Source organism: Lissotriton helveticus, chromosome 2_1 (assembly GCF_964261635.1).
Source record: "Lissotriton helveticus chromosome 2_1, aLisHel1.1, whole genome shotgun sequence".
Taxonomy (NCBI): Eukaryota; Metazoa; Chordata; class Amphibia; order Caudata; family Salamandridae; genus Lissotriton; species Lissotriton helveticus.
This window is the reverse complement of record NC_136059.1, coordinates 1,759,546,783-1,759,572,826: the sequence shown is the minus strand read 5'-3', so window position 1 is coordinate 1,759,572,826 and position 26,044 is coordinate 1,759,546,783. Positions and strand designations below refer to the sequence as shown.

Genomic DNA, 26,044 nt, shown 5'->3' with positions numbered 1-26,044 from the left:
CACACATCACTCATGCTAATCTCCCACTCACCACCGGGCAGACCCATCCAGACTTCCTGGAGCCTGGCATGCCAGCCAGCTCCAGCCAATCACACTCCAGCACCCTCACTGCACACGTACAGCCATGTCTAGAAATGATACTTCCCCACTAGACACATACAAGCCGCACATACCATTGCGCAGCATTCATTCTCACGAGTTCATACATACCAAACTCGAGCCTGCACTCCCCACACATCAGGAACTAACATGGACACACACATTTTCCATGCATTCCTATGGGAGGGCAGGCCAGCCATACTACACGCACGCACTTTACTCTGGGGCACAGGGAAAAAGTGCGCCAAGACCCAAAAATCACTAACTCTGGGTCACAAACAAAAGCAAAAAGATTAGGGGTGAACCTGCCCTAAGGCCCAAGTCCAACACCCTCACAGGCCCTAGTCCCTTCTCTAAGCTATCCACCTACATGGCTTTAAGGTAAGGGCCAGTTTACCCTAAGAAACTGGTCCAAAATCTGGGACCCGTGTAATACCTATAGGGGGAATCCGTGTAGCCCACCTAGTAGAACTGACCCTGAAGCGGTCCCTTCCCCGTAGCTTCCAATAGGAATTACTGTTATTTCAATTAATGCTATAAGTCACCACTGATGTGCACTTGCCTAATCCTTTGTACTGTATGTAAATGTCAGTGATTGTTCATAAAAAGAATTCTAAAAAATAAATGTGGAATTACAAAATTGAAGAGAGAGCATTTTTGTATTAAGCTCTTACATTCAGTTGGCTGTTATTGTAGCAGGGTTTAGGTTAATAAAATCCTAATGTGACCCTTTCATTATTTGCCGGACTTGTTGTAGCAGTCTTTGTTGTGCATACGTTTCCAATGTTGTCACAACCATATTCTTCTATTCATTTTTCTTGTACCTTTCTTCACTAAGCATAGCGTTGAATATTAGAGCTCTGGGATGATCTTTGACCTGTACAATGTTGCCTCTGACTGGATTTGTTCTCTGCTATAAAAATTGTTTAATAAAACACATAATTTACCTTGCATAATTTGTTTTCACAGCTCATTCACGACAGAGTGATTGACACTTCAATAGTATTTCCACATCGTTTAGGCTTGCCACATAAAAGAGCACTTAGAAATTTGATGGCTGATTATCTGAGACGCATAATTCAAGATGATGGTAAGTCACATGTACAGGTGCAAAACAATCTCAATGATCATGAGCCTCAAATAACCCATTTGCTTGTGTTGACCTCACCTATTGGATAAATAAGCATGTATATCACAAAAAAGTAAGTATATTTAATACTGAGAGTTTAAAGACATAATGCTTAAATTAGCAAGTACAAACGGGGCATCTATTAACAATTGAAACAAAAAGGTAATTCTGTTAAGGGTTTACAATAGAAACTGCCTTCAGTAAAAACATAGGATTTTTTTTAATTTGCGTAATAGGAGAATCCACTGGTGCAGTTTACGCCTCTGTGCACCCCTATAATTGAATGACTGGGATCTGCTTGAATTAGTCTCCTTGTTTTTAGGTTCACCTTCATAGTACAGTGAACTGAATAATGTGTACCATGGCTACCAGTCTGGCTTTTGTCTGACAAGAGAAATTTACAGCTGACTGAAAACACTGGCTGACATCAAAGCAAAAATCCTAACCTCCCAGGACATAGGCGACACAGCTAACTTTTCAGCCACATGCAATACAGTTGTATTCTGATAAACTTAAAGAATGGTTGTAAATCTTAGGTTCATCACTTGAGTGGATAAAGTAATTTCTTCGTAACCAGCAAGTTATGTTATGTTATGTAATCTTGTATAGCGCATAGCTACCCCAGCAACAGGGCGTCCCAGCTCTTGCGGACATGCCTACCACTAATGCGACAGAGGATATATTAGATGGATGCAAACAACCAAGTTTTTATAAGTTTGCGGAATAACAGATGGTTTGAGGTGGCTCGAGCTTTTAAGGGGATGGAATTCCAAAGTTTAGGGGCCAGACACCTGAAGGAACGGCCACCAGCTCTGCTCCTCCGTGTCTTAATGGTACGTGCTAAGAGAAGGTCCGCTGAGCGAAGTGCACGCGTAGGGGTATAAAAGGAGCATAGTCCTTGAAGAGTTTGGGGGCCGGCGCTATACAGGATTTTGTGGGTAAGTCAGAGGGTTTTGAATTGAATGCGTTGCTTTATAGGCAACCAATGTAATCGCCGAAGAAAGGGGGAAGTGTGACAGGTTTTGGGCAGAGCAAACAGAACATGAGCAGCAGCATTTTGCGCTCTTTGCATCCTATTTATTGTAGTCGTGTTGGAGCCTAGCACGAGGGAATTGCAATAGTCCAGGTGAGAAAGAACTGACGCCTGGACTATGAGTTGACGAGTTGGGGGCTCGAAGACCCCCCAAGATGGGTCTGAGAGAGCGCAGGCGCCCGTAACAGATGCCCGCCACTTTTTTGGCATGGGAATCCAAATTGAGCGAGTTGTCGAGCATCACTCATAGATTTTTTACCAGCTCCTTGGGTATGGGAGCTGGTCCCAGCGCAGGAGGCCACCAATGCTCATCCCATGTCTGTGTGCCATTGCCGATCAGAAGTACCTCTGTTTTGGAGGAGTTTAATTGAAGATTGTTAGATAGCCATTTAGAGATGGCCAAGATGTCTTCTTGAAACTTCATTTGGTCTGTCACATTGTTATTGGAGAAGTTGAAGATAAGTTGTGTATCGTCCGCATATGATATTAATTGTATCTTGCGTTCCCGGGCCATCACGGCCAGGGGGCGGACGTACACATTAAACAATGTGGGACTGAGCGCAGACCCCTGAGGCACCCCACATTCAAGGGGGAGCCTGCTGGATGAGTACGGGGGGCGTGCACCTGGAAGGAACGGTCAGATAGAAACGACACGTACCAATCCAGGGCCGTTTCCCTGACTCCTATCTCCCACAGTCTCTCAAGCAATATCTTGTGGGAGACCGTGTCGAAAGCCGCACTCAAATCCAGCAGAATCAAAATAGAGGTTGCGCCCATGTCCAATGAAGCTTTTAGATGTTCTGTAGCGGTTAGCAAGGTCGATTCCGTGCTATGGTTGCACGGAACCCATTTTGGGACTCATCCAAGATCCCATTGGACTCCAGGTAGGTAGTCAAGGTGTGGTTGACATGTGCTTCTGCCACTTTTGCGAGGTAGGGAAGTAGTGAGATGGGGCGGTAGCTGTCAGGCCGGGAGATGTCTAAATATGGTTTCTTCAAAAGAGGCACCACTTTGGCATGCTTCCATGATTTAGGGATCGAGGCTAGCTGAAAGGACTTATTGATCAGCTCTCGTCCAGCCTGCAGGGCAGAATCACGTAGAGATCTGAACAATTCAGGTTTAATAGGATCGTCTGGGGATCCTGATTTTACTCTAAGTGTAAGGTGTTCCATCTCTGTCCACTCTAAAGATGGTATAATAGAGAGGGAGTAGCTTGATCACTAGTAGGATTGGAGAACCCCAGGGGGCCATCTAGTTGTAGTGAATCGTATATCCCTTTGACATTATTAATGAAGAAGCTGGATAGTTCCTCACACTGTGTATCTGACACTATCGGGTTGCCCATACCGTCCGGGGCCTTGGTCATTTCTTTTACCAGGGAAAAGATAGTTTTGGAACGGTTGGTACTAGACGTGATCAAATCAGTGTAGTATGTGGCTTTGTTTTTTCTTATACGTTTGTGGTATGCTTTAGTGGCCAGCCTAAACTCGTTTTTGGCCAGCGGGTCGTACGAACGTCTCCAAATACGTTCTAGCGGTTTACATTGTTTTTTGGTATCGGCAAGCATCTCCGAGTACCAAGGATGAGAATAGTCTCGTTTCGGCCTTGAGCATTTTATGGTAATGAGATGATCCAGAGAGGTGTTTATCCACTCTCTGTATGCAGAGTCTGCCTCCTCCATATTGTTCGACCAGACAGGGCGTGTCTGGATCAATTTGACTTCTAATACAGCATTATCTAGGCTATTCCAGGGGCGCCTCTATATGAGAGGGGGAGGATTCTCCTTGCCGCTTACTCGGGTCTCAACTGAAACAGAGACCAAGAAGTGATCGGTCCAGCTGAGAGGACTAGGGGGTTCAGCCGTGGCTTCCTCTATGTTGGTAAAGACAGGATCCAAAAGGTGGCCTGCCTGATGAGAGGGACCCACAATCAGCTGGTGGAGCTGACATGCCTCCAAGTCACCCAGAAACTTTGATATAGCAGGAGAGTCTTGGCGTTCAAGATGGAGATTGAAGTCTCCAAATACGCTAAAATTGGCTGATTGGAGCGCTAATAATAAAATTGTTGATACCAACGACTCTTGGAATGCACTCGCTGGTCCAGGGGGACGGTAGACCAGAAGCCCTGAGAAGGTATAAGTTTCAGAGACCTTTATCTTAAATAATGCACATTCACTGTTTGCTATATTAGTGGGTCCAAAAGTGCAGATGAATTTGGACTTGTAAATCACCGCTAATCCACCTCCCCTGCCTATAGATCTGTTCTGAACACAGATACAATAACCTGGGGGAAGGGCCAGGGCTAAGATGGCCGAGGAATCATCGGTTAACCAGGTTTCTGTTAGAAACAGGACGTCAGGGGATTTATCAGAGAGAAGCTCGTGGATGTCCTCGTGATGTTTCACAAGGGACCTGCAATTCAGGCTCAATATATGTAGTTTAGAAGAGCCAGTGGTCACTAAGGAAGCAGAAGGTAGCGATAAGCAGGCCATAGAGATAATAAAGCCACACTGATTACATTGAAAAAAGGGGGAGTTAGGATACCATGTGTGAGCCAGGCAGTCGGACCGATATCTAAGAGCGAGAAGCTCTTCCCGGGCATAGGGCGCCATCGCTAAACGAGCAACCAGAGTTTTTGGGCAGCGGGCCGCGGTTACCCGCCGCACGCGCCCGTTGCGCGGGAGAAAGTGAAGGAATCTATATAGGCACCGCCCCGCCTCTGGTGCAGAGTGACACCCTCAGGGGGCGGGCCTGCGGTCAGAACGCCCTCCACACAAACGGCACTTGCCGCGGTGGACCGGAGCCACGACCGGGAAGCAGAAGGGAGCACAGAGGTCAGTGCATAACAAGCAATACACAGAGTAAAAAAAGCTTTCAAAATGCTTAAAAGTGCTTTCGCGCAATTTCTATTTAAAATTATCGAGGCACGGTTCCAAGGTGCTTTCAAAGTACAAATTAATATGAGGAGCCCTTCCCCTGCAGCAGCGTGTCGCCTATTAGATCAGGCTGTTGTCTGAGCAAGACAGTAAGCCAAAAAATGTTGTGTTCAACAGGGATCAGCCCAATCACCTCTCAGCATGTTTCTGTGACCAATAGTCCTGGTTAATTCTACAATCTTCAAATCTAAAAGTGTGATCAGATGCACATGCAATTGGATGACAAGTCAAAAAGTCAGGACAGGTTCACAAACTGCCTGAAACAGATACATTATATATATATATATATTTAGTTTTTAAACTGTCCTTTGAAGCCAAAATAAATAAAATAGTCAAATTACTATTTTCCAGCTTTCTATGATCAGGACGATCCTATCGTTGCTCCAAACATTCCACTGGAAAAGATTGAGAAGGTTATTGTTAGTGGCCCAGGTGATTGTAATTTTGTTTTTATAATCAAACCATAAAAAAGCTTCTCTCTAGACCATTCCAGAAGTTAACAGCAAGACTTTACCTCAATCTTAGACATGTTCATATACAGAAAGTCCTGCCTTCACTGGCTATCAACTGACTCGGACTAGACCTAAAATCCCATGTAAAATGCATAACACCTATTGGAATAAAGGCCCAGGTTATCCAGTATTGGGGTATCTTTCATAGATTCACATGCCTGAATCATTCCCCGTCGTCGAGGCGGGAGTCCCACGGTAAAAATATATACAATAGCAGTGCCTAAAAATTTCTTGTAGTAGGCTGGCAAAGCCTAAAGGCCTAGCTAGGCCCAAAACTTAGCAGCCTATCTACCTCATTATGTAAAAAGACCTGAAATAATAGCATCAGCCAATCAGCTGTCCTCACCCTCTAGAACCTTCCTAGCTCAGGCAGTTCTCCTCAGATTTTCACCGCACTTTGTGTGTAAGGGAGTCTCCCTGAGTGCCTACTCAGTTTTTGTCTCTTTTTCTTCAAAATGTCTGAAAAGAAGGCTCTTTTCAAGGCTTGTGGAACCTGCTATAAGAGGGTCCATGTGGATGACCAGCACTCTGACTGCATCTATTGTCTGCACCCCTCACATGTTGTGAAGGATTGTAGGATTTGCCGTACCTTCCCTTCAAAAACTATCGGGGATAGAGAGGCAAGGGTTCTTTTGTGGTTAAAATCATCTTCCACAGATGATGAGGACAAGGCCTCTGCCTCCAGCAAAAGAGCCAGATCCAGGAAGAGCTCTTCTCCTGAGAGGAGGAAAAAACTTAAACCCTCTCAAAGAGTGTCAGAACCCTCAAAGAATGCATTGTCTCCTTCAAGACCGTCCACTGTGAGTACAGCCCAGACTAAGACTGTTTCTCTGGTGTCTATTCGTACTGCTACTTTGACTTCTACCTCTTCAACTTCTTCTGTTACGGTCACCACTTCGGCTATTACTTCTCCTCTGGTGTCTGCTAAAATGTTGTCGTCGCCTGTGAAACCTTGCACGACGAAGGGCCAGTTGCCGTCAAAATCATCGTCGACTGTCCCGTCGACGACACCTCCGTCGGCGAAGGCCCCGACGACTAAAGCAACTGGACCATCGACGACCTCGTTGACGAAGGACTCGTCGACAAAGACACCATTGACGACCTCGTCGCCGAAGGACTCGTCGACGAAGACACCATCGACGACCTAGTCAACGAAGAGTTCGTCGACAAAGACACCATAGACGAAGGTTTCGTCGACGGAGACACCATCGACGGCCCCGTCGACGACAACATCAATATCGTCGACGACAGTTCCATAGACGGAAAATCCGTCTACAGTCCAGTTGACGATAATTCCAATGACAACGGGTTCGTCGTCATCGACTGCTACGAAAGCAATGGCATCCGCTCATCTGTTGCCCAATACACCTCCGACAAGGGTGCAATATACCCATTTCCAAAAGAAAACTTATCAGAGGCGAGACTACTCTCACATTTCTCCACTCTTACCATCACACCTTTTGGAGACGTATGTGGAGGATGATTCGGATGAAGGTGAAGAGGATGAGGGACCTTTTGGGGTTGCCCGTCACCCTTCTCAATTAAATATCAAATATCAGGAGGAAGATGAGGACGATGACCAAGGGCATTATGCAAATGAAGACTTGTCAACGCCATATCATTCGCCCCATACCAGACCTCCTCGATCAGAGGACACAAGTCATCTGCCATCTACTTTAATTCAAGACTTACAAGCTATATTGGCAGACTATCGCCAGAGATTTCCTCCAACTTAAGTTGCACCTTGTGTGCCGCCTGCTCCAGTTGAAGTGCCAAGGCCTCCTTCACCGCGAGCATCATTGTCACCGAGGCAGGATACTGGCCCTACACCCCAAGGTGACACGGATAGCTCTTCTCATGATGAGCATGATGGCAGGGAAGAGGGCGAATTGCCAGATAATACACCTAATGATCCGTGGGAGGATTATGTCATTCCTATGCCTTCAGCGCTTGCGCCACGCCCGTCAGATTCTTTGCCTGAGGATATTGGCGAATTTCATAATATTATGCAACGTGCGGCAAATAGATTTTAATTGTCTGTCACAGTTGAGCAGTCTGACTGCTTTTTGCATGACTTTAAGGAGGGGTATCGCAGAGTTACCAGAGCTATCCCCATTATTGATTTCATACGGAAGGAGGGCCTCAGCATCATGAAAACGCCCGCTTCCATTCCGGCAGTCCTTCCGAGAATTGAGAAGAAGTATCGTGCGCCATCTGATACTCCATCTTGTTTAATAGGACACCCTCCACCAGACTCTGTCATCTACCAGGCAGTGCAACAGAGGTCCAAGAACCCTTTCGCTCCTATTTCAACGCCACCTGACAAGGAAGGCAGGAGACTAGATGCCATAGGGAAGAAGTTCTCTGCAAATGCAGCAGCCTCCATTAAGGCAACAAATTCGTTAGCTATTTTGGCCCGTTATGATAGACAGATGTGGTCCGATCTGCCTGAGTTCCTTGATCTGGTCCCTGTGGATCGTCAACAGGAGGGTGAAAGGGCGGCTTCGGAAATCATTGATTGCGCTGATATTTCAAACACCAACTTCAGGCAATTGGCGGGGGCAGCAGTCCTCAGGCGTCCAGGTTGGCTCAGGGTCCAAACGAAAATCTTGGACATGGCATACGATGGGGATTCCCTTTTTGGAAAACACATCGATGACGCTTTGCTCGCAATTAAAACGGATACGGACACAGCTAAATCCCTAGGTACCCTACAATACAAGAGAGGGTCCTTTAGAGAATCAAGAGGCCGTGGTTACTCCTCCTGAGGGAATTATTCCAACCAGCAAAATCGACAGTACCAGTCTCAGTACAAACAACCGTACTATCAATCATCCTACAGACAGCCTGCCTCTGGTAGTTTATCTCGTCAAGGAGGGAAACGGCGCTCAAACAATCAAGGCCGTGATTCCAACAAGCGCCAATGAGCTTTGCCGGACATCAGTCATTCATCCTCCCCTTCCCGTGGGCGCCAAAATTTCCGCCTTTTACCAACAGTGGTGGAAAATAACTTCGGATCAGTGGGTCCTGGATCTTGTCAGGAATGGACACACTCTGGAGTTTTTGCAGAAACCACCAACAGCGCCGCCCAGGGGTCCCCCTCGTCTTCACTTACTCTTCAAAGAGGCCTTAAAGATGCTACACAAGAATGCGATAGAACGAGTTCCAGCTTCTCAGAAAGGGAAAGGATTTTATTCTCGCTTCTTCCTCGTAGAGAAAAATTCAGGAGAGTGGCGTCCAATACTAGATCTGCGCAAGCTCAACAAATATTTAAAGAAACAGAGTTTTCGCATGGTAACGCTGACGGACATTCTGAATTGTCTCAACAAAGGGGACTTTATGGCTTCTCTGGATCTGGAAGACGCCTACTTCCACATCCCTATTCACCCAAAACACCGCAAATACCTAAGATTTGCAGTGGCTGGCGTCCACTTTCAATTCAAAGTGCTTACGTTCGGCCTGAAATCAGCCCCAAGGATATTCACCAAATGTTTAACCCCGGTGGCAGCAATGCTGAGGTCACAGGGAATACAAGTTTTCCCATACCTCGACGACTGGCTATTAAAAGGACCATCAAGAAACTCCACGATGCAAGCGGTCAAGAGTTCCCTCTCCCTCTTCTCAAATCCTGGACTGACCCTCAATTCGAACAAATCTCAGCTTCAACCTCGACAGGAGTTGACCTTTCTGGGAGCGGTGTTGAACACATGCCAGTGCAAGGCGTTCTTGACTCCGGAGCGGCAAAACAAACTGTTAAAACTAGCAAAACAAATATTTGCAAGAAGGTCACTTTCAGTTCCAACATTTGCTTCCCTTCTAGGGATGTGCTCGTCTGCAATCAGCCTCATCCCTATGGCGAGACTCAGAATGAGGCCACTGCAGGAGGAATTACTTCGCCAGTGGAGGCAAGTCGACGGATCGTTCGACGACCGCATCAAAGTAACATCCAGGATGAAGCAAGCCCTTCTTTGGTGGTCGAAGGCGCACAATTTGTCACCGGGCCTCACTTTTCTCCACGACATACCAGAGTTCACTCGGACTACGGACGCTTCCATAGAAGGTTGGGGAGGTCACCTTCAGGACCTTCAGATTCAAGGACGATGGTCTCGTCAGTACCGGCATAAACACATCAACAGCCTGGAGCGGAGAGCCATTTTTCTGTCCCTACAAGCCTTCCTTCCAAGGATTGCGAATTCGTCCATGCTGGTGCGCACGGACAATACCACCAGCATGTACTATATCAGCAAACAGGGAGGGACGAAATCTCTCACCCTGTCGCTGGAGGCTCAAGGGATGTGGGAATGGGCCATACGCCACGGCATATCCCTCAGAGCAGAGCATGTGCATGGCGTCCAGAACTCTCTAGCCGACAACCTCAGCAGGGCTTTCACGGGCTGTCACGAATGGGAGCTGGAACAACATCAAGTGGAGAGGATCTTTCAAACATGGGGAACACCAACACTGGATCTGTTCGCCACGCAGCAGAACAGCAAATGCCTGTTTTATGCCAGCAGGTTTCCTCAACAGGGATCAAGGGGAAATGCCCTTTTGATGAGATGGTCCGGAATATTTGCATCCGCTTATCCTCCGATTCCGCTCATTCCGAAAGTACTGCAAAAGATGAAGAGGGAACATTGCACTCTCATCCTCATTACTCCCCGTTGGCCAAGACAGTTTTGGTTTCAGGAGCTCCTTCTACTCTCTCAGCAGCCTCCACTTCGTCTCAAACCGACAGTGTCAACGTTAACAAGAGAGGGAGGCCAAATCCGACACCCGGATCCTCAATCACTGCACTTGCACGCTTGGCTCCTGACTTCCTAGAGTTCAAGGATCTTAACATCTCCTCAGACTGCAGGGCGATTTTATCACAGGCCCGTGCGCAAAGTACCATCAATACATATCGTTTTAAGTGGAAACGATTCTGTTCCTGGTGTGGAGAAAATAATATTCATCCAATTCAAGCTCCACCTGAAGCCATCCTTCCTTATCTACTGTCTTTAGCTAGGGCTGGACTGGTTTTCTTGTCCATTAAGGTACATCTGGCGGCAATTTCCAGATTCAGGAAAAGTTCCAACAGACCATCCTTATGTTCATCATCTTTGATCAAACAATTCCTTAAAGGGCTATTCCGAGCTTTTCCACCTGTTCGTCCTCCTCCTCCTGAGTGGGATCTTCATATTGTTCTGTCTCAACTTCTAAAAAGGCCTTTTGAACCTTTTCACAAGGCGGAGCTAAAGTTTCTAACTTGGAAAGTGGCTATCTTACTGGCTCTCACTTCAGCCCGCAGAGTCAGTGAGACACAGGCCTTCACCATTGCACAGCCTTTCTTACAATTCTCTAAAGACTTTGTGACGCTTAGAACCAACCCAAGATTCATCCCAAAAGTGCCGACCCAATCCACATCAATCAACCTGTCAAGCTCAAGACTTTTTTCCCGGATCCTAAAACTCCGGCGGAGAAGGTTTTACATTCCCTAGATGTGAAACGGTGCCTTAAGTTTTATCTTCAAAAAACAAAGGACATAGGCAAATCTAATCAGCTTTTTGTTGCTTATGGTCGAGCCACCTTGGGTCAAGCTGTAACAAAGGCAACTATAGCTAGATGGTTGTCTTCTACGATTATCTTCTGTCATGACAAAGCTAACAAACCTTTAACAAGAAAGGTTTAAGCGCATTCCACCAGAACAATGTCGACGGCCCTTTTCGCTGGAGTGACGCTGGAGAACATTTGCCGAGCTGCTACGTGGAAAAGTGTGCACACTTTTACAAAGCACTACTGTCTGCAGTCGGCAAATCATGATTATACAGCAGTTGGAGAAGTGGTGCTGCAGCATCTTCTTCACTAAGGTTAGACTCTTTATAGTCTTTTCTTCTTCATTTGACTGTTTTAAGCATATGTATTTCATTATGATGATTTTAGCATTTTCAAACGCTGTCCTATCTGTAATGTACTTTATGAAGGGTTTTGATGCATATGTTATGTAAACAAGTTTGTGCTCTATTACCTTCCTGGTTGTGTGGGGGTGTATAAGATTTATTTTGTCTCCCACCTTCCTCTAACGACAGACATGATGTCACTGCTTGCTACTCTGATTCAGGCATGTGAATCTATGAAAGATACCCAAATACTGGATAAGAAAACAAGTTACTTACCTGTAACTACGGTTATCCAGTATTGGTATCTTTCATAGATTCACATGCACCCACCCTCCTCCCCGGCAGGGCAGTTCTGTTTTATGGATACTTATTCACACTTGTGCTGGGAAAATCTGAGGAGAACTGCCTGAGCTAGGAAGGTTCTAGAGGGTGAGGACAGCAGATTGGCTGAGGCTATTATTTCAGGTCTTTTTACATAATGAGGTAGATAGGCTGCTAAGTTTTGGGCCTAGCTAGGCCTTTAGGCTTTGCCAGCCTACTACAAGAATTTTTTAGGCACTGCTATTGTATATATTTTTACCGTGGGACTCCCGCCTCGACGACGGGGAATGATTCAGGCATGTGAATCTATGAAAGATACCAATACTGGATAACCGTAGTTACAGGTAAGTAACTTGTTTTCATATCATCAAAAACTGACTTGTATACAAACCATGGGCCTAATATCATTCAAGTCATAGGTTAGCACTCAACCTAGATTCAAACTTGATAAATAGGGAGCCTGTTCTGCCACAGTTCAAGGCCCCTCACTTTTCAAATGCTTTAGACCTATCCATGAGATCCCAGCCTTCTTAGATTCAGGAAATTCTTCAAAATAGCCTCATTCAACTAAGGAGGATATAACCTTGGACAATAGACCTCTCTTTAGTTTGCAATTCCAGTGAATACATTAGACAACACATGACAACTTAACTTTGTTACAATCTCAACCAAATATTGAATTCTAGGAAGGATTTGTGGGTAAGCAGATGTGATGGAAATTGACCAAAAAACCCTACCACCGCATAAACACACATGGTAGTTTTCTCCCATGCTTTGAGAAGTCAGGGGCCTTGAAAACGGGCTGTGCACATGACCTGCTTAAGGCAGTCACATGTTATTTGGAATCCCTCTTTCCAAATCACATTTCTGGGCTTCTTCTTAGAAGTCTGTCAAGGGGCCACAATTGTTCAGTTTCCCTTCAGCCACCTGTAGTAACCAGAGGCCCAAGAGTGCTCTGATCTTGGTCAGGGGGCAAGGGGGCTCCCAGGCCATGATAGTCTCTATCTTGGCCTGGAAGCGCTGCACCTTACCTCTGCCCACCAGATGTCCCAAGTACACCACAGAGCCCTGCCCTGTCTGGCTCTTACTGGCCTTGATAGTCCGGCCTACCCGTTGCAGCGCTTGAAGCACTTTCTCTAGGTGAAAGAGGTGGTACTTCTAGCAGCTTCTGTAGACAGCTATGTCATCCAGGTAGGAAGAGGAGATGGGCTCCATACCAGCACAGACCTGGTTTACCAACCTCTGGAATGTGACAAAGGCATTTTTGAGTCCAAAGGACAACACACAAAATTGGTATTAGCCCTCTGGAGTGGAGAAGGCTGACCTCTCCTTAGCACCTTCTGTTAGAACTATCTGCTAGTACCCAGACCTAAGGTCAAAGATTTTTTATTACTGGGAAGCCTCTAACTGGTCAATCTGGAAGGGGGATAGGATCAGCATCTGCTTTTGTAACTGAGTGGAGCCCTCTATAGTCCAAACACAAGTTTATTTCCTGTGTGGTGCCCGGAGGGGCAGCTTTTGGTACCAGGACTGGACCATGGGCTACTGGGTGGTTCTATCACCCCCAATTCGAGCGTTTTAGAGACTTCGCTCTTAATACTGGCCCTCACCTTTTCTGACAACCTGTAATATATATTCTTTAGAGGGAGATTGTCCCATGTGTTCATGTCATGGGCTCACAAGGGTGTTTGCCTTTTGAAATTAGGGTGCGGTGACTAACATAAATGTATGTGACCTTTGCGGATCTACGAGCAGCATTTGACCTGATACCTCGTGATTTACTTTGGAAATCCTTGGAAAGCCAGGGATTACCTGGGGGACTCCTAAAACTGGTGATGGGCCTGCATCAGGAGAACTACGCTAAGGTTAGGTGGGGCCCAAACCGGGTACTCACAGACCCAATCCCAATAAAAAGAGGAGTACGTCAGGGATGCGTACTGGCTCCCACACTTTTCTCCCTCCTCGTCAATGACATTGCGGCTTACATGGAAAACTGTGCTAATGATTCGCCTCGACTGGGAGGGGAGCGGGTACCGTCCCTCCTTTTTGCGGATGACACGATCCTTATATCACAAACCCCTCGGGCCTTCAAATTTTATTAGATAGGTTCCAGCAATATTGTACCTTAAAAGGGTTGGAAATTAACATAAAAAAAACCAAATATATGGCACTAAACCCGCATAAAAGCTTTAAAAAAAACGTAATGTTAAATGGTCATAAGCTTGACTATGAACAGAGCTTTACATATTTAGGGGTATTATTAGACTCATCAATGGGATGGAGATCACAGCTAGAAAAATCTAAAATAGTGTTCAAACAAAACTGTCTTCCAATATTAAAAAGATATGATAAATGTGTGAACAAGGCAGTTACCCCAGCAATAGAGATTTTCAGATATAAGGTTCAATCAGCTGTTCTGTATGGAGCTGAACTATGGGGACCAGTATGTAGGAAAACCTTTGAAATACTGGAGAACAAGTTTATTAGGGGATTACTAAAAGTACCCATTAATACCCCATTGGTTCCATTATTTTTAGATTTAAACATTAAGCACACTGACCATCATGCTATGTTGAGACCATTATTATTATGGGTAAGATTGTGGACAACCCCGGAACTGTCTGACTACAAAAATGGGTTGAAAGAAGTATTGGACCTAGACAGTGGTAACCAAACATGTAAGAGTTTGGTTATCCAAACTAGGTCTAACCCACTTCTGGAGTGAGCCGGAGTCCTTAAATTTGGTCTCTAAGAAAATTGTTAAATTGTCCTTTTGGTCTTACGTGAGCCATGACTCTGCGTATGTTAGAATGCATGGCCCTTTGACCGAAAAAATTTTAATGGTCAAAAACGTGGCTTGTTTTGAATCATTTCTTGATGAGATTCAGCCGCCATTGGCCAAAACTTTGTATTTAAAATATAGATACGGAACACTGAGAACTAAGGTAATAGAGAAAAGCTGGGGAAGACAAACAGTGACTACTGCACTTCATGTTCTAACAATATGAGGGAAGACGTCTTACACATATTGTTTTTTAGTCCCAGTTACGGTAAAGCCAGGAAAAAATGGATAGTGCCTTTATGTCGCATTATTGGCTTTAGATCCCACAAGGAAGCTGGTAGAATTCTAAAAACGGATCCCAGCCAAGTAATTGTGTTTGGAATTAGTAGATTTCTTCTGGCTGTATATTTTATTAGATTGAAAATGTCCCTCCCATTTTAAACAGTATACCATATGTATTGATCAAACCACGGATTAAGTTTTTTCCTTTTTTTTTGTTGTTAATTTTAAACTATATGCCATGGCTGTTATAAATTTATTTAATGTCTTTTTAACTTTGTAATAATGTTTTTTAAACTATTTATTAACTCTGTGATAATTCTATTATTGTTCCAAAGTGATGACGCGTAGTATTGATTACTGGTTTTGTGTGTAATGTTTTATTTTGACTGTATTATTGTATATCTTGTATGTTGCAACGCAACGAAATAAAGATTTTGAATTGACTAACATAAATATGCCCACAATCAGCCTAGCAGCTGCGCTGTAAGAAAAGAAATGCATCAAGTTTAAAACCACGACATGTGCTTTCAGATCATCCTGAAAGCACACGTGTGGGTGGACTTGCTGCATTTCTTTTCTTAAATCAGCGGCTGTGGGCTGATTGTGGGCCTTTTGACTGTTGCTAATCCTAGTTTTCCATTCAGCAGCAAAAAGCTTGCCTGGATTGTACTCCATCTGGCCCTGGTTGTACATTTGGGATTACTGGCTTGATTAATGTCATCTACAACAAGCAATGACTGAAAGTCTTCATGACTTGAGCCCACAATTCTAGAGTTTGCCTAGCTACAAATGAATTACCATGTGTGTGTTTTTATTTGAAGAAAATGATGCTCTAACACCACGCATTTTTTGGATTGACAGGCGGGGTCAGACAAAGTTCTAAAGTCAATTTATGTCATCAGGACATAAATTCATCAGCACGCCAGCTAAGGTTTGCACACAAATCATCAATGACTGGCACTATTGTGAAGGGTGTGAGAGTAAATCTGCTATTCTGTGGCTTCTACTGAGGGATGTTGGTTTCACTGTTAGTTTGAGGATGTGAGTGCTCCTGTATCATAACTACTACTGTAAAGGGCGTGTGCAGTCTGCAAGTAGTGTGGTACAGCTTCCTTGTTCCAGGGGCATAGCTTCAGGAGGGTTGTTTGGGTTGTTACACCCCTCAACGAATGTATAATTTAATAAATAATTTGGTACAGGAGCTATCAGTTTGGTATTGTAAGGTGCCTGTCGAATTTCACCCGGGATTTTTAAATATTCCGACAAAACACACACACTTTCGTCTTTGATTTGAAGGTTTTAAAACATGATTATATTATAAAATGCTATTTTTCTTAGTAGCCCCTCACAATCGGCACTCCTTTCCCTTGGCCCTAAGCCCCCCTCACATGCTGCTTCTTATATAATGATTAGCATGATATGCCAGCGTGATTGATATCCCCCTGCCTTGTTCCATTTGATGCATTAGCCCGCCTATCAGCTTGCTAAAAGCGATCCTGCGCTCATCTTGGAAACCACCTTCATTTCACAATGTTGTTAACAGATGGGATCAGCCTGAAATTATCAGACATATTTTACCGGTGGCGGCTGGTGACATATAACAGTGGTGAGGCATAAAAGTTTTGGCTGAGTGCCTTGTGGCGCGCGGTCATAGAAAGTGAGCCCAAACGCCATAAGGAGGATTGGGCAGGGGTGCGGGGGTGAGTTCGCCCTCCTGGAAGTGTTTTAAAAAAGAGTGGGCAAATGGAGCATTTTAAAGCAAGCAAATTTGCGAAAGCAAATTGTGACATTGTAGTTATGATATCAATAAAGAAATTTCATACGATAACGACTTGGGTAGCTGCTTATTCAGTATAACAAGAGTACTGAATGCCACACTGCGTTAAACCCGTACTAAAGAATTATTGGTTTGAGAAAATAAGCCCTGCTCGCAATCAGCTTCCATTCCAAAATGTTCCTTACAGCTAACTTGCATGTTTGCATAATCACTTGTATTATCCTTCCTTATCCGTTTTTTGTTTAAAAAGTGCCATTATTGGACTCCAGCCCTTAATGTTACTACAGACACAAATCTATCGCCTCACCATTGTTCCATATAAGGTGCGCTCATGCACCTCTATCCCCCCAGCGCGCAGAGCCGTGAGTGAAGCGCGCACAGCACACCAGCAGAGCGTTTGCGCCGCCAGTTTTAAAATGCTCCTGCACTTGCTGCATTTCTTTTCTAAATAGAGCGAGACTGTGGGCCAATTGTGGGCCTTTTGAAAGTATTTGTTAAATGCAGCCCATGAGGGTTGCTGCTGTGATTAACACAAATACTTTCTCAAAGGCCCACAATTGGCCCGCAGCAGCGATGTAGGAAAAGAAATGCATCAAGTTTAAAAGCACGACGTGTGCTTTTAGATGATCCTGAAAGCACACATGTTTGTAGACTTGCTGAATTTCTTTTCTTAATGTTGCGGGCTGATGCCCTTTTGAAAGAATTGATGTTAATCACAGTGCCCGTCATGGGCTGCATTTAACATAAATACTTTCAAAAGGCAAACCATCAGCCATCAGCTGCGCTGTTTAAAAAAGAAAGGCAGCAAGTATAAAAGCACAAATGTGTGCTTTCAGATCATTCTGAAAGTTCACCTAATGTTTGTCACCAGTCCCGGAAATAGTAGGAGCCCACAAATAGAGGGGGTGAAGTGATCAGGAGTTAAGTTACAAGAAGCAGAGTCTGACAGGGCTTTAAGTGGTCTGGGTCCTGTTTGTGCTTAGCACCGGCAGTTCTAAAAAGCAGGTGCTGAGACTGGTCCCTATCGGGCGCTCCATTTTTGCCGGGCGGAAAAAAAAATCTTAACTCTGCAGCAGTTCACGACTTTTGTTGTAACTTTTAACTTTACCTTTTGGGGGGGGGGGGGTGTATGCATGGGGAGATTAATTGATTTGCCCAGAATCACATGATGTTAAGCTGACCCGAGACTCAAAACCCATCTCCTAAGTCAGCAGCTCAAGCATTAAGCCACAACCTTCACCACAAGAGTGGAAGCATTTTCAATAATATATAACACTTTATGCAACAAATAACCACTGACAATGCCAATAGTCCTGGCTTCTTGTAGGTGTAATGTTACTTGTATTATATATCTGGATGCAACAACAGAAGCAGCAAAATATCACTCTGGTATCACACTATGCGATGCAAAGATTTTTTGTTTAATTGCTTTTAAGCAGCACATTTATTTGCATCGGTCCCGCACCCAAGTTTTTTTTTAAAAAAAAGCTTTTTTTGTTTTATTAAAGAGGACAGAAGAAAAGGAGCGACAATCCCGCACAACTTCCCACGCAGGGGGCAATCATAGAGGCAGAAGCAAGGATATTAAAGGCTAGAGAACGACTACAATCCAGCTCGGAAGGGCAGTCCCATTAGGCAGTAAGTCAGTCCAGGCAGTGGCATAAGCGAACCCCAGTGCAAGAGTCTTGGTAAGGTAGAAAGCTCAGTAAGGTAGAAATAGTGTTACAGACACACATCACCTGTTGTATAGAACCCTTTCATGCCTCAATTATCGTTTAGGGCGTCGCAAGAATTCAAACCAACAAAGAACAATACCCCCCCAGTGGTGGTGACAACGTTCAGTCAAGCATTCATTCCGACAACATTCAAACCTGAAACAGATGGAGAGCCCGCATCGTGGATGGGCAAACTGCGGACGGTAGACCCCTGGAAAGGAAGCAGACCAAGGGCCCCCAGCGAAACAGTTTTTGCAGTTGCCTAGGAAGATGTCCGCTACTCGTTCCATGCTCAGCAGTTTCCACAACCTCGCATGCCACAGGGAGATCGAAGGAGCCTCCGGTTTCCTCCAGGCTGCAGCTAGAGTGAGTTTGGCAGCTCCGATACACAGCCACCAGATCTTCTTGTCCGCTCGGGTCTGGTGTTCGAGCTCCGGGTCACGGAGACCCAGCAGTACATGGGCCATTGAGTCAGCCACAGGGTACCCAAAAATCTCTTTGATGTGGCATAGGATCTCTTCCCAGTATGGGCGGATGATCGGGCAGTCCCACCAGATGTGGCGGAAATCCCCAAGCAAACCACAGCCCCTCCAGCATCTGTCAGAGGAGGACGGGAAGATGCGATGCAGCTTGGCAGGGTACAAGTACCAGTCCATGAGGGTCTTAAGATGGGCCTCTGAGTTCCACAGAGTGATTATGCGCGTTGATGTCCTGCCACAGGCGCGACCACTCCCCGTCCAAAATATCTCTCCCGAGGAGTTCTTCCCAAGAGCCCATATAACGGGGACGAGGTGCCACGGCGGAGGTAAGCAGAAGGTTATAGAGGAAGGAGATAACACCCTTTATGGAGGTGGTCTGCAAAATGAAGGCCTCAAAAGGGGAGGGGGGTCTCGTGGCCGCGTTGTTGACCTCAGAGGACGTGGCCCAATGGAGCAGTTGGACGTGACGGAAGCGCTCGGACATTGGGACTCCATAGTCCCGCATACAGTTGGCAAAGGTAAGCGGAGTATAGCCATGAAACAGGTGCGTGAGAGCACAACATCCCCCCTCCCTCCAGAGTTCGAAGGGGCCCTCCCGCAGCGCCGGCGGAAAAGCCGGGTTAAAGTGTATTGGCGTAAAAGGAGATGGGAACGTAGTCCAGCGTTCATCACCAGACACTGTGTCCCAGACCTTCAGGGTAGTTCCGGTGGGAGTACTAATGTATGCGTTCTTGGGCCTATCTCCCTTGGGTTTCCACGCCAAATCCCAGATCGATCTCCCCGCTACACTTCTGTCCATGTGTAACCAATGTTTCTCCGAGAATTGTTGGGACCACTCCACCAAGACTTGTAACTGCGCGGCTTTGTAGTATAACTGCATGTCGGGGAGGCCCACCCCCCCTCCCTCCGCGGCCGACGGAGAGTAACAAAGGAAAACTGCGCCCGTCCCCCCTGCCAGACGAACCGAAGCATCTGGGTTTTAAGGCGCCGGAAGAAATCAATCTCCAGTGGTATAGGGAGCGCCTGAAAGAGATATAAGAATTTGGGGAGAATAACCATTTTAAGCGCGTGATTTCTACCCAGCCACGAAATGTACTTCGGCTTCCAGCGCTCCAGGTCTGCCCGAGTCTGTGCGAGTCTGTGCCAGCAACGGGGGGAAGTTTGCGGAATACAATTTCCCTATCGAGGGAGTCAGCCGGATCCCCAAGTACAAGATGGAGTTGGAGGCCCACGGCAGCGGCGTGCGCGGCCGCACACGGTCCACCTCTGCTAAAGAGAGCGTAAGGTTGAGAACCTAAGATTTATCGAAGTTTACCTTGAAGCCGGCCACTTCTTCGAAGCGCGACAGAACCTGTTGGACGTGCGGGAGAGACTGAGCTGGGCCCCTAACGGATAGGAGAACGTCATCAGCAAATAGGGTAATGTTGTGCTGCTCTCCCGTAAAGGGGAGACCCCGTATCCCTTCGTGCTCCCGCACAGCCATTGCCAATGGCTCAATACTCGGGGCGAAGAGCAGGGGGGAGAGGGGGCAGCCCTGTCTTGTGCCTCGAGAGTGCGAAAAAACACTGACAGGTGGCCGTTCACCGCCACTCTAGATCGGGGGCTGCTGTAGTTCGCTCCCACCATCGAGAGGAACTTAGCCGAGAAGCCAAAGGCGGCCAAGGTGTGGAATAGGAAACCCCAGTCCACCCGGTCGAAGGCCTTTTCTGCATCAAGGCCCACCAGGACCGCCGGGATTCTGAATCTGTCAGCCTTCTCTATCAAATGGATGATTCTCCTCGTATTGTCATGGGTCTGGCGCCCCTAATGAATCCAGGTTGATCCGGATGAATGAGCGCCGGCATCAGGTCCTGGAGTCTGCCCGCAATGATGGAGGAGTACAACTTGGCATCAATATTGAGGAGGGCTATCGGTCGGTATGAGGAGCATTTGGACGAGTCCTTCCCCAATTTGGGGATAATCGAGATCACGGCTTTGACCATTGAGCCCGACGTTTCCCCGGCCTCTGCCATGCCATTAAAAAGGGAGACCAGAAAATCGTTCACCTCTGTTGCAAAGGTCTGGTAGAAAAGAGCGGTATAGCCATCTGGCCCATGCGCCTTATGGGGCTTCAGGGCTTTAATAGCATCCAGTACTTCAGCTCTGGTAAACGGGGCAGTGAATAACCCATTCCACTCCTCGGAGACCTGGGGCAGAGGAAGACCGCCTATGTAGTTCGGTTGGTCCTGAGGGTCAGAGGCCTCCCCTGCATAGAGCCCAGCGTAGAAGCGTCCGAAGAGATCAGCTTTGACCTCGTCCAGATGTTGCAGAGTCCCCGCTGCATCTCTGATACCCCCTATGTAATCCCTCTCCCGCTTATCCCGGAGCTGGCGAGCCAGGTGTCTCCCCACTTTGTTCCCCTGGGAGTAGGAGAGGTGCCGAAGCTTCAGCAGGGTAAACTCCGCCCTGTAATAGTGGGCCCTAAGCTTCCCCCTAACCGCCGTCAATGGGCGAAGGGTCAATCTGGAAGGTTTCTGTTTATGCGCTTGTTCAAGAGCAGCGAGTTCCCCCCTCCAGCCCCTCACGTTCCTTTCGCCGCAGTCTGTTAAGGTTAGCTTTGAGGACCAAGCAGGTGCCCCTCAACGACGCCTTAAAGGCGTCCCAGGTGACGAATATCGATGTATCGGACACGGGGTTGAGAGCGAAAAATTCCCGGATGGCCTTACGCAGCTCCTTACATGAGTGTTCATCCCGGACAAGTGAGGCCGGGAAGTACCACCTGTGCTGCCCGTCACCCCTCGCCGACCAGTGTAGGCAGAGCACGGGTAGGCTATGGTCAGAAACAGAGAGCTGGAACATACGGGCTTCGCGGACATCTCCTCTAAGGGCTTGACTTAAAAAAATGTGGTCCAGACGGGAATAGGAGTGATGGACATGGGAGAAGAAGGTGTAATCCCGAGAATGGGGATGGAGAGCCATCCACCAGACCCAAGTCACCTATCAGCCGCTGGGTCTCAGTGGAGAACAAACCAGTATCGGATCGCTGACGGTGAGAGGTATCCATTTCCCTGTGCCATACCAGATTAAAGTCCCCCATCAAAAACAGGACTCCCTCAACAGTCATCCGCTTTCCGCAGCAGGTCCTGGAGAAAGCTATTTTGGCCCGCATTCGGAGCATACACCACCACAAAAGTGCACAGCCTATCATGCATCAGACCCTTGACCATCAGCCAACGACCTTCCTTATCGCTGCGCACACCCATGGGCTGAAAGTGAAGGGCAGAACGGAAGAGAAGGGCCACCCCCCTATGCTTCGTGGAAGCCGACGATCTGTAAATAAGGGGGAAGTGTTTATGTTTGAGGCGGAGCTCATCCTTGCGTGCCAGGTGAGTCTCCTGGAGGCCCACCACATCCAGCTGGTGATCAATCACATACTTCCAAACTTTCTGGCGTTTTTGCGGGGAATTCAAACCCTTCACATTCCATGTTCCTATATTGAGTGGCATTACACAGTAGAGATCCTACCCCCCGCTACCTGCACACAGTCAAAAAACCTCTCAGCCTCCCCCACCCGAAGCCACCCAAGGTCAATTCGTGCTGGCGCACCACAACAAGTATATCCATAGGAAGCACAGTCCAGGAGAACGCATATCAACCAACACCCCGCTGGTTCTCCTCCTCCATCCCCCAGCCACACATCTCCCCAGGACCCCAGCCCAGACGGATCAGAAGGCAAAATAACATCACTCAACCAGCCGGAAGCAGCACTCACGCACACAACTTGGTCACCACCACTGCCCCCCCAGTCCCCAACTCCCCCATCCCCCCCATGATACTACCCATACTCCCCCCTCCCCTCCAAAACCCTGAAGCCCCACCAAACACCAACAAAACAAAGAGAAGCAGTGAAGAAACTCGAAAGAAAGTCTCATCAAGAAGAACAGAGGGTTTGACAATCCCAGAATGTGGACGTCTATAGTTACCCTCAGGGAGTGGGGGTCTGGGCAACAGTCAATGACCCTCCAGTGGTCCCGTCCGGGGTATCTTCCGAAAAGTACATAAGGACCCACGGTACCTGAATTGGAGGTGTCCCTCCGACGCCACCTGTACGGCCTCCCACGACTCAGGCCACTCCGGAGCTGTCCTGTGACGGTGTTACCGTCACTGTAGCCACAGAGGCAACCGCTGCACCTCTCTCCTGCAGGCTAACCGAGGGGTCCGGTCCCCTCGAGGCAGTCGCGTTGCCCACTCTGTGCCAAGACGGGGAGCGTCGTCTCCGCCTCGACGGGGAGCTCCCTCCACTTGGGGAGGGAGCAGCGTCATCCAGACCCAGGAGGTCCTTGGCAGCCTGCAGGGATCGGACCTGAACCAACCTGTTTTGCCATCTGAAGATAAGACGAAAGGGATGTCACCAAGAGTAGGCCACATTTTGTTCGCGCAGGAAGACGGTCACAGGCTGAAATTCGCGTCTCTTCTGAAGCGTCGAGGCCGCCAGGTCCTGGAACAGCTGGGGACGATGATCCCGAAATTGCAATGAGGGGACCCTTCGAGCTTTCCGAAGTATGCGTTCCTTCAGTTGGAAATCGTGGATGTCCCCACCTCCTCTCGGCAGACCGACTCTATGAACTCTGTCCATACCGATTTCGCGAAGGTCCTCCTCTCCCAAGATCTGCAGGAAAAGGGCTTCTACATAACCCCGCAGGCCTCCAGCTTCCCCGTCCCAGGGCACTGCTCGGATGCGGATGTTGTTCCGGCGAGACCTATTTTCCAAGTCCTCGGCGTGGGCCTGAAGGTCTAAATTCTGCTCCCTGAGACGGAGCACGTCCTGCTGGAGCTGGTGCACCTCGCCAGCCATACTCAGATCATGGTCTTCCAGCGTGGCCACTCTCTCGCCAATGCGTCTACATCCCTCCTCACCTCGCGGAGGTCCGAAGGAAGTTGGGAGCGGGTCTCCAAAATGTCCTCCTTGAATAGTTCCAGCATGAAGGCCTTAGTGGCGGGTGCCTCATCGTCTCTCAGTTTGGGTGAGGTGCTGGGACCCGGTGACGCTGTCTGCTGGGACCCTCTCGGTGGGGCGTCCTTACCCGGCTTCTCCTTACGGGGTTTGGTGGACATTGCTTCGTCGTCGTCCGACTCACCACACCAGAAGGAGCGTCAGACCCGTGTCCTTGCCGTCAAAGGAGTTTTCCAGAAGCACCACGTGTGGAACCAAGGAAGAACCTACCAGGACAAGTCCTCGGGGTCGGGGCCCCCCAATGAGACCACCCGTTCCGTCGGCTAGATCCTCAGGCCACACAGGAAGTCGCTACCGCTAGGGTGCCTACCAGTCCGGATCACCAGAGTCTACTCCATGTCGTGGTCCAAGGGGCAGCCCAGGGCAGCTGCGCAGCAGCAAGTAGGCTTCTAAATGGGGTAGCAGGCCCCACGAAAGTTTCTCTCCATACAACAAGGTACGTTCGCCCAACAGCAGCTTCCCCGCTGGGAGGGTTCCCCACCGCGCTCCTCAGGCTTTCCCGCAAACGTGCTGCATATGGCGCGGTAGGCCAGGCCACCCCACGTCAGCCTAACAGCCCAACTCAGTCTTTGTGCAATCGGCAGCCGGGAACCGATGCCATCCTGTCCGCAAGAGCTCCGTAGGCCCCGGAGCCACGGGCTCAGTTAGGCCCCGCCTCCTTCTCTACGCTGACTCGGGCCGATGTTTGCGCCCTGCCCGGTGCACCTTCTCTCCACGGGTCACATCTGTGTTGCTGTGCCGCAGGGACACTATTGCAGCGGGGCACCAAGCATGCGTGTACAACTTCGTGGAGGCCCAGCTCGGCCTCCGTCGCTGCCCCTGCCACGGCTCTTCACTTGCCCAGCCGCGACCAGGCCTCTCGCCAGCAAGGCCGGCCGCCTCTCTGTTCTCGGTGTTCCGGGCCTGGGGGATCAAACAAAGCCACCGGAGAGATGGTGAGCCGCTGGCAGGGCTTACCGGGCCGGGCACTTCTCGGCGATGGTGCAAGGCAACGCTATAAGTCCTAGCAGCCGCCCGATGTGGGGGGGGTCTGTGCTCTGCTCCTCCGGGCCTCAAATGGGATACGCGGAATCTAGGCAAGCCCCCAGCAGAACTTTGGCTCACAAGAGCGGGCGGCACCCCCCGCAAGAAATCACTGCAGGCCGCAAGTATCCCAGGGGCCCGCGCCGCCAGATAGGCACACCTCGCCCAGGCTCCAGTCCGTGACCGATGCGTCTCAGCACCACCACCTTGGGCGGAGCGTATGCGAGGCTCCCACGCCCTGGGCCTCCGGTATCACCCCCGCAAGGGCCCGTAAAAGTTCAGTAGGTCTCTAGGCCCCCGGCAGCTGAGGCAGCGACCACTGCACTGCTGATGCCGTGCAGCGGCTCAGTCAGCAGTCCTCCAAGAAGGGGCCGAACCAAAGTGTATCAGCCCGGGCCCACAATCCCCGGCCTCAAGCACGGCCCAGTCACTGACTTGTCGTCCTCTCTTGGTCCCGGCCCGCACACCCTGCACTGTGGTGGAGTCGTTGGTTCAGCCGCGGGCAGCGGGGCGCTGATCGCCTCTCTGCAGAAGTCGCCGTTAGTGCTTCAGACAGCGGCCGCTGATGCCGCAGCGAGTCGGGTCCCCACAGCTCCGGCCGCGGCTCACTCCAGCCCCCGGCTCCTGCGGCCCAGCCACGCCGTAGGCATCCAAGTTTCAGGGGTAAATCTCCCCGCAATCAGGTCCGTGAGAGACTGCAGACGCTCCCAGATGCTTCCAGGGATGTAGCGACAGGGCAGGCTTGCTAGACAAAAGACCCGGGAAGGTGCTGGACAATGATATGCACTCTTGGTGCCGGAGGGACTTAGAAGCACGTCCTACTCCATCGCCATCTTGGACACGCCCCCCCACCCAAGTTTTTTTATCGCACTTAAAGCCTTGGTCTACACGCGCAGTCGGGTTCTTGGCGCACATTGACTTGGCTACAGCGCACAGAGACTTTAATCTGCCACACACAGAGGAAAAAATTTGCGGGAACATTGCTTAGGGGTTATCTGACATCGCGCTGGACCACTGTAAATCCAAAGTTAGGCTGACTACGTTGCTGGGCGGGCTGGCTACAGGACTCGCGTAGGTCCTGCTGAATC

General features: G+C 48.5%; 1 protein-coding gene across 1 annotated transcript in view; it reads left to right on the top strand.

Annotated features, from left to right (window-relative positions):
• Positions 1-26,044, top strand: part of LOC144818885 (RNA exonuclease 1 homolog) — a 1,142,074-nt gene that overhangs the window by 1,032,331 nt on the left and 83,699 nt on the right. The window contains exon 15 of the mRNA XM_078676714.1: positions 1,069-1,189. Coding sequence (XP_078532840.1) covers positions 1,069-1,189 — 121 coding nt within the window. The remainder of the gene's footprint in view (positions 1-1,068; positions 1,190-26,044) is intronic.